General features: G+C 27.7%; 1 protein-coding gene across 1 annotated transcript in view; it reads right to left on the bottom strand.

Annotated features, from left to right (window-relative positions):
* Positions 1-9540, bottom strand: part of LOC111681231 (rab11 family-interacting protein 4B) — an 86800-nt gene that overhangs the window by 62984 nt on the left and 14276 nt on the right. Inside the window, exon 2 of the mRNA XM_046953309.1 lies at positions 389-564. Coding sequence (XP_046809265.1) covers positions 389-503 — 115 coding nt within the window. The 5' untranslated portion in view covers positions 504-564. The remainder of the gene's footprint in view (positions 1-388; positions 565-9540) is intronic.

Below are 9540 nucleotides of genomic sequence, written 5' to 3'. Positions count from 1 at the left end.
TAGTCTAGTCTATAGTCTAGTCTATAGTCTAGTCTAGTCTATAGTCTAGTCTATAGTCTAGTCTATAGTCTAGTCTATAGTCTAGTCTATAGTCTAGTCTATAGTTTACTCTATAGTTTAGTCTATAGTCTAGTCTATAGTCTAGTCTATAGTCTAGTATACAGTCTTGTCTAGTCTATAGTCTAGTCTATAGTCTAGTATATAGTCTTGTCTGTAAAGTCTAGTCTGTACAGTCTAATCTATAGCCTAGTCTAGTCTATAGCCTAGTGTACAATCTAGTCTATAGTCTAGCCTACAGTCTATAATCTAGTCTTTACTCTAGTGTAGTAAAAAGTCTAGTTTATACTGTAGTCCACAGTTCTAAAGATTTGAATTTATTTTATCTCACCTGTACTTGAGGGTGGACTCGATGGAGTAGAACAACTATCTCCGGAATCATTTGTGGCATATAAATAATTAGTATTGGGTTTCTGATCATTTTTAATACTGGGCATGGGTGCCATTTTGTTAATTTGTGGTAAAGGGAATTTTGGCAGTTATATAATGTTGTTTAAAATAGGAATGCTGCAAAGAAAGAAAATATAAAGAAATGAATTAAAAAAATTCTTAAAAAATAAATTTAATTTAAAAATATGAATAGATTTCTCAAACAATTTTAGTGTTGTTATTCTCAAACTCTTTCAGTTAGCATTTCATTTATAATAATTAACCTATAAAAATAAGTTGGCACCTTTTCTATTCTTATTTAAATATTAATGGGTCAAGTAAATTTTTTTTTTTATCATTTAACACAAATAAATATTAACCCAAATAAATAAATAACTATTGTTTTCTTATTTGAAAACAAAAATAAAAATTCATCAATAAATGACGTAGTTTATATTCTTATCCTTGACACCATAAGCTAGAAAACATGTTGAAAAAACGATCCCCTTTCTTTTTATAGTTGAAATTACAATTACCAACCAAACATCTAACTAACTGACAACTAAATAATTATTTAGTTCGAAATTCAAATGACATTTTAATAGTCACACATATTTTTATACTCAAACTACCGGTATTTTGGTTTTTTTTTTTTTTTTTTTTTTTTTTTTTTGAGAAGGAAGTCGTATTACATTGAAAAAAAAAAATAAAACAACCTGTTGAATTTGTTTGGTATTAAGTTGAAATAAATAGCGTGTTATATTACTTAAAGTGCAGAAATAATAAAATCGTAAACAAACAAACTTGAAAGCGGAAAAAGGGGGCTTGAATTTAATTATTTTAACATGAAATGTTTAGAAAAATTTGTGGCAAAAAAATTAAAGTGGTTTTGTTTATTTTTCGCAGAGAAAATGAAAGTTCTTGAGAAAACAAATGAAAATTAGAAAATTTGCATGGAAAAAGTTTTAAATTAAGGTTCAAATCTCAAACTTTTTTCACTTTTATATTATTTGGTCTGTTTGAAGCGTTCTGTTTTAGGTTTACAATAACAACAAGACAATACAATAGTCAGTCTACAGTCTTAACTATAAATCAGTCTATAGTCTTAACTATAGATCAGTCCATTGTCTTGACTAAAGATCAATCTATAGTCTTAACTATAGATCACTCTATAGTCTTGACTATAGATCACTCTATAGTCTTGACTATAGATCAATCTCTAGTCTTGACTATAGATCAATCTATAGTCTTAACTATAGATCAATTTATAGTCTTGACTATACATCAATCTATAGTCTTGACTATAGATCAATCTATTGTCTTGACTATAGATCAATCTATAGTCCTGACTATAGATCAATCTATAGTCTTGACTATAGATCAATCTATAGTCTTGACTATAGATCAATATATAGTCTTGACTTTAGATCAATCTATAGTCTTGACTTTAGATCAATCTATAGTCTTGACCATAGATTAGTTTATAGTCTTGACTATAGATTAGGCTATAGTCTTGACTATATATTAGTCTACAGTCTTAATTTAGATCAGTCTATAGTCAAGACAATAGATCAATCTATAGTCTTGACTATAGATCAGTCTATAGTTTTAACTATAGATTAGTCCATAGTCTTGACTATGAATTGACTAAAGATTAGTCTATAGTATTGACTATAGATCAGTCTATTATCTTGCCTATAGATCAGTCTATGGTCTTAACTATAGGTTAGTCTATAGTCTTGACTATCGATTAGTCTATAGTATTGACTAAAGATCAATCTATAGTCATGACTATAGATCAGTCTATAGTTTTGACTAAAGATCAATCTATAGTCTTGACTATAGATCAGTCTAGATCAGTTTATAGTTTTAACTATAGATTAGTATATAGTCTTGACTATAGATCAGACTATAACCTTGACTATAGATCAGTCTATATATAGAAGATCAGTATTGACTATAGATCAGTATTGGCTATTGATCAGTCTATATTCTTGACTATAGATCAGTCTATAGTCTTGACTATAGATCAGTCTATAGTCTTGACTATAGATCAGTCTATAGTCTTGACTATAGATCAGTCTATAGTCTTGAGTATAGATCAGTCTATAGTCTTGAGTATAGATCAGTCTATATTGTTGACTTCAAATCAGTCTATAGTCTTGGCTATAGATCAGTCTATAGTCTTGTCTATAGATCAATCTAGTCTTGACTAAAATTCAGTCTTTAGTCTTTACTTTAGATAAATTTATAGTATTAACTATAGATCAGTCTTTTGTGTTAACGTTCATTCTTAACTATTCATTTGAGTCCGAATTATCTCAAGTTCAATAACCATATATTGTTTTTTTTTTCTTTTATATCTTTGTTAAATATTCCTTTGTTTATTAAGTCTTTGTTAGCAACAAATTATTGACAGCTTTTAATTGTTGACAATGTTAAGAAAAGTTGTTTTTTTTTGTTTAACAGCAAAAAGTTATATTTTCTACTTGAAAAGTTTTTGAGAAACAAATGTTGTAATGTGGGTTTTTGTATTATTATTTTTTTACAATTGTTTATAAGATTGTTGTAGTAAGAGTAGTACAAGGTGTTTAAGTAAAGTTTTATTGATTTCTTTTTTTTTCAAAATTGGTTTTTTTAAATCTGCTTAACATAGTAGGCGAGTATTAGAAAAAGAGAAATAAAATAGGGGAAAATATTTAGAAAGCGTAAAAAATGTATGTTAAGTGATTGTTAACAAGATTTATAAATAATTGAGCAAGTTTTTCATAATTAACAGAAAGTAAATTTATTTTAAGAAGGACATTTATTTATAAAGATTCTTTACATATTTCATTCTCTAGTAGTTATGTATGTGAGTAATTTTATTCTCTTTTGCTTTTACGTTTGTGCAAGCTTACATATGTGTCAAATGAGAACAAATTGAAATTCTCTTTTTACATTCTCGATATATATTATATTTCCTTATGGATTTCAAAATGTTTTGCTCAGGTTTTGCCACAGGTTGCCAATTGCCTATTTAACTATAACGCTTTGTCAAAGATTTGTCTAATAGGATAAATTTCCAAAAACTGAGATCTTATCTTTAAATTTCTAAATTTTCTTGTGCGTGCTTTTTTTCTTTAAAAATTTGCTCATGAAATTTAATATTTTTATATATTTGTTGGTAACAACATGTGCAAGATTTATCAATTAACCAAATCTGTTTTAAAGAAAAAAACCCAAAATTTTCATTATTAATCCTAACAACACATGTTATCAATAGGGCGTTAATATTAGAGCCTTCAAACAAACAAACTAGAAAAAACAGCAGGTAGTTTAAGGATCAAAGAAAGAAAAGGACCTGTTTAGATACCACAAGGGTAGTTTGTTCTGCAAAAAATAAAAAATACTACAATAACTGTAAATGTTTTGTAATAGAAAGATTTTTAAAAAATTTCTTAAGAATATATTAAATTTACAGAAATTTACAAAAAACTCTAAGTACTTTTCAAAATGTTGTATGTGTTTTCTATTATAATGAAAACATGTTCATAACTAAAACACATGTTGCAGACAATCGACCATTATTATTACATATAATCATTAACTATTACCTCAACTTCTAGACTCTTAAGATGGGGGGGTTATGGAAGTATAAGCCATCATGGTAGACATTCATTAAAAAAAAAAACTTGCATAATCTATTCATAATGGATAAAAAGCACAAACTACAGAAAATTTAAATACTTCTCTTTACTTGCTTGGCATACATAATAATCAATCATGTTCAATAATGTTCGGTTTAATATGAATATAGACACACACACTTAATATTTTTTTTATTAAATTATGATATTCACGTTCTTTTAGCTTGGCTGGCAATAAATGGAAAATGTTGTTTTTTCTTTCATATGGCTACCATAGACCGACCACCTGAAGTCAGTTTTTTTACGGCTAAATTTAATGATTTAAGAATTATATATATAATTTTTTAATATTTTGTTTTCAAATTTGTTTACTAATTAAAGAGGTCATTGATATTTTCATAAAAACTGAGAAGTATGTTTAAAAGTGGAAAGAAAAAGTCTTATTTATTTCTCTTTTAAAAGAAAATTAAATTTTTTTGGTGAAATGTTTTCAAATTCAAATATAAATTGATCTATAGTCAAGACTATAGAGTGATCTATAGTCAAGACTATAGAGTGATCTATAGTCAAGACTATAGAGTGATCTATAGTCAAGACTATAGAGTGATCTATAGTCAAGACTATAGAGTGATCTACAGTCAATACTATAGAGTGATTTATAGTCAAGACTATAGAGTGATCTATAGTAAAGACTATAGAGTGATCTATAGTAAAGACTATAGAGTGATCTATAGTGAATGCTATAGAGTGATCTATAGTCAAGACTATAGAGTGATCTATAATCAAGACTATAGAGTGATCTATAGTCAAAACTATAGAGTGATCTATAGTCAAGACTATAGAGTGATCTATAGTCAAGACTAAAGAGTGATCTATAGTCAAGACTATAGAGTGATCTATAGTCAAGACTATAGAGTGATCTATAGTCAAGACTATAGAGTGATCTATAGTCAAGACTATAGAGTGATCTATAGTCAAGACTATAGAGTGATCTGCAGTCAAGACTATAGAGTGATCTATAGTCAAGACTATAGAGTGATCTATAGACAAGACTATAGAGTGATCTATAGTCAAGACTATGGAGTGATCTATAGTCAAGACTATAAAGTGATCTAGAGTCAAGACTATAGAGTGATCTGTAGTCAAGACTATGGAGTGATCTGTAGTCAAGACTATAGAGTGATCTGTAGTTAAGACTGTAGAGTGATCTCTAGTCAAGATTATAGAGTGATCTATAGTCAAGACTATAAAGTGATCTATAGTCAAGACTATAGAATTATCTATAGTCAAGACTATAGAGTGATCTAAAGTCAAGACTATAGAGTGATCTAAAGTCAAGACTATACAGTGATCTATAGTCAAGACTATAAAATGATTTATAATCAAGATTATAGAGAGATCTATAGTCAAGACTATAGAGTGATCTATAGTAAATACTGTAGAGTAATTTATAGTCAAGACTATAGAGTGATCTATAGTCAAGATTATAGAGTGATCTATTGTCATGACTATAGAGTGATCTATAGTCAAGACTACAGACTGATCTATAGTCAAGACTATAGAGTTATCTATAGTCCAGACTATAGAGTGATCTATAGTCAAAACTATAAAGTGATCTATAGTTAAGACTATAAAGTGATCTATAGTCAAGACTATAGAGTGATCTATAGTCAAGACTATAGAGTAATCTATAATCAAGACTATAGAGTAATCTATAATCAAGACTATAGAGTGATCTGTAGTCAAGACTATAGAGTGATCTATAGTTAAGACTAACGATTTTTCTATAGTCAAGACTATAGAGTGATCTAAAGTCAAGACTATAGAGTGATCAATAGAAAGACTATAAAGTGATCTGTAGTGTAGACTATAGACTGATCTGTAGAAAAGATTAAAATCTGGACTATATACCAGACTATTGTCTTAATTATAGACTATGATCTGCACTGTCGGAAACTATATTATTTCTATTGTTTAGTCCATCTATTAAAACTTAATTTAATAAAATATTTATAAAGAAATAATTTGCTATTTATTATTATTATTATTTAAAAAAATTATTATCCATTTTCAAATTATGCAATTATGTGCTCAAAACTTAATTTTCCTTAAAAAAGTAAAACAATATAAAACTAAACATAATAATAACAAACAGAAAAAAATAAATTAAAAACAATTGATATTTAAAAATGCATTTAAAACGTGAGAATTTATGAAATTATTGCAAATATTATTATTATTATTATTATTATTGTTTTGTTTTTTTTTTTTTATATCTTTTTGCTATTTTTCACAAACTACTATAATGCATATTTTTTTGTACTTTAGCGCAATATCTTCTGCTTTGCTCTATAATCGAAAAAAATCGTGAGTATTCATTCATACTCAACAGTTATAAAAACAAAAAAAAAACTCTCACAAACATTTGAATTACATGCGAGTGTAAGTTTTATTATAAAAATGGCGTTACTTACATACATATGTATGTATTTATGTAAGTAATTGCACTAATACTCATGTTCAAAACTTAATCCGTTAACTTGTTTGTAATTTCTTTTTCTTCTGTTATTTTATATAGTTTTCTTTTAAGACCAGGCTTTGAAATTGTTTGTTGTTTTTATATTTTTGTTACAAATAAAAAGTTGCTACATAGTTTTCTTTAAATTACTTAAAAACATTGTAGTAAAAAAATTGCTTTTTTTATTTATTTGTTGTAAATTTGTTACAATTTCTAATGTTTTCTTTCTTTTTTTCGTATTTATTTTACAATTTAATTTTCATCGTAAAGCACTCACATACTTTTTTTAATACATTAATTATGTTTTGTCAGGTAAACGGATTTATAAACGGATTTTTTTTATTAACTATTTAGAAAATTATTGTTGTTTAAAAACCAAAAACAAAAATAATTAATTAATTATTTAAACATGTTAACGTGTTACACTTAAGTAGATTTCTTTGAAAATTTTCGTTATAAAATAAATCAATTTATTTGCTTAAACTTTAAAAAGTTTCTCCAAGAAGTACATAAGAGAGGCTATTGTCTAGAGTATATAGCACATAGCCTTAACTGATCTCAACTATGGCTGAATAGTTCGATCTGTGCAGAACATTCTTTATTCAACATTCAAGTTTGATCTATGGAATATGATGTATTGACTGTAGTCTGGTAGCATCTAAGTCTAAGTAGCCTCTAAGTCTAAGCTAAAGACTAAAATATGGTATAGTCAGTACTATAGTCTGGACTATAAACTAGGGTATAGTTTAGAGTTTAGTTTGGACTATAGACTAGATTTGGTTATAGACTGTAATTTAGACAATAGCTTGGAATACAGTTTAAATTATATGATCTAATATCTGAAGTATGGACTAGATTTGTCTGGTATATAGTCTGTTTTAGAGTGTGGACTATAATCCGGTCAATAGTCTAGACTACTGTCTTGGCTATAGTCTCAGTTATAGTCTGTGCTATAGACTAGAAAATAGACTGTAATTTGAATTAAACAGAACTAGAACAGAACTAGAACAGAACTAGAACAGAACTAGAACAGAACTAGAACAGAACTAGAACAGAACTAGAACAGAACTAGAACAGAACTAGAACAGAACTAGAACAGAACTAGAACAGAACTAGAACAAAACTAGAACAGAACTAGAACAGAACTAGAACAGAACTAGAACAGAACTAGAACAGAACTAGAACAGAACTAGAACAGAACTAGAACAGAACTAGAACAGAACTAGAACAGAACTAGAACAGAACTAGAACAGAACTAGAACAGAACTAGAACAGAACTAGAACAGAACTAGAACAGAACTAGAACAGAACTAGAACAGAACTAGAACAGAATTAGAACAGAACTAGAACAGAACTAGAAAAGAACTAGAACAGAACTAGAACATAATTAGAACTGAACTAAAAGAACTGCTAGGCATAAAAAGGGATCAGAAATCAAACGGGCCCAAGTGATCAGCTCACAGATTGTTTTCATATTGGATATATCACTCTAAAGATCGTATGACACCTAAGGAAAAATCAGTAATAGTCTTACCTTTAAACTATACTACAATCTGAACTATAAACTGGACTGTAGTCTAAATTTTAGATTAGTTTATAAGTTAAACTATACTCAGTGTTATAAACTAACCTTTTAAATTTATAAATTTTAATGAAATATCATTTACGCCCCTTATATTAAAATTCTTGTAAAAAACACCCCTAAAAATAATACAGCAACAGTTGTCAACACATCAACAATAACAAGACACTCAGGAGATTTAATAAAATCACAAAAGAGAAAAATAAACAAAATAAAATAATAATTAATATAAGTAGGAGTATTTAACTACAAGTAATTAAAAACACAAACAGTTAAAATAAAAATAATTACATTTGTAAAGACAACTAAGGGTTGAGAGAAAATGAAAACGGATTTAAATAAATTAAGGCACTAGAGGTACTTAAACTAATACTAAGAGAAGTTAAAGAGAAGTTTTAATTAGAAATTAAAAGAAAAAGTGTTAAAAGATTGTAGTTAATTTTAAAATAATAAAACAAGGTTATTTTGTTTTTAATTTACCCCAAACATATCTTATAATCGGCAAAATTATGTTTCTTTCTTTCTGTTTTTAAAAATAATCTTTATGCTCAAAAAAAACTCTTGAAAATTTAAAACTACTTGTAAACTAAATTATGCAATTACTTAAGTGTTACTCTAGAGTTTGCCAGCCAGCTGCATTATAGCATCAAATTACATTTCATTCATAAATTGTGCATTTAGGCAGAATTTTTGCGGAAGATGGTAAAAACATAAAAAAACCGCTTGTAAGCAGAACATTAAAAAGAAAACATAAAAAGTGTGTAAATATACTTTACATCTTATGAAAAACACTTGAGTTGGAAACTCTCAAGTGTTTAAGTGGAAGTACACAAAATTTGAGAATTACTGTTTGGTCTTAGTTCAGCAATGTGGAAGTACTTGAGCTAGAAATAATAATAATGATCAGTCAGGTAGTTGCAAAATATTAAAAAAAAGAAGGGATTGTTTGCTGTCTTTTATAGCATAAAATAATAATCAATATCCGGTTAAGAACACTTGGAATGTAGTCCAAGAAATATGTAATAAAAAGAGACATATGAAACATTTAAAGAGCTACTATCTTTAAAGAGAGAGAAAGAGAGAGAGAAAAAGCATACTTAACAGGTTCGAGAGAAGACTGAAGTATATACTAGATAATAGACAAGTCTATAGCCTATTGTAATCTATAGTCTTGACTGTAGTTCAGTCTATGGTCTAATTTATAGTCTAGACAACAGACTAGTCTATAGTATAGTCAATAGCATAATCTAGTCTATAGTCTGCAGTTTAGCGTATATTCTAGTCTAGTCTATAGTCTAGTCTATAGTCTAGTCTATAGTCTAGTCTGTAGTCTAGTCTATAGTCTAGTCTATAGTCTAGTCTATAGTCTAGTCTATAGTCTAGTC

This window comes from Lucilia cuprina, chromosome 5 (genome assembly GCF_022045245.1).
Source record: "Lucilia cuprina isolate Lc7/37 chromosome 5, ASM2204524v1, whole genome shotgun sequence".
In the NCBI taxonomy this organism is placed as follows: domain Eukaryota; kingdom Metazoa; phylum Arthropoda; class Insecta; order Diptera; family Calliphoridae; genus Lucilia; species Lucilia cuprina.
This window is presented reverse-complemented; position numbering and strand designations above follow the sequence as displayed.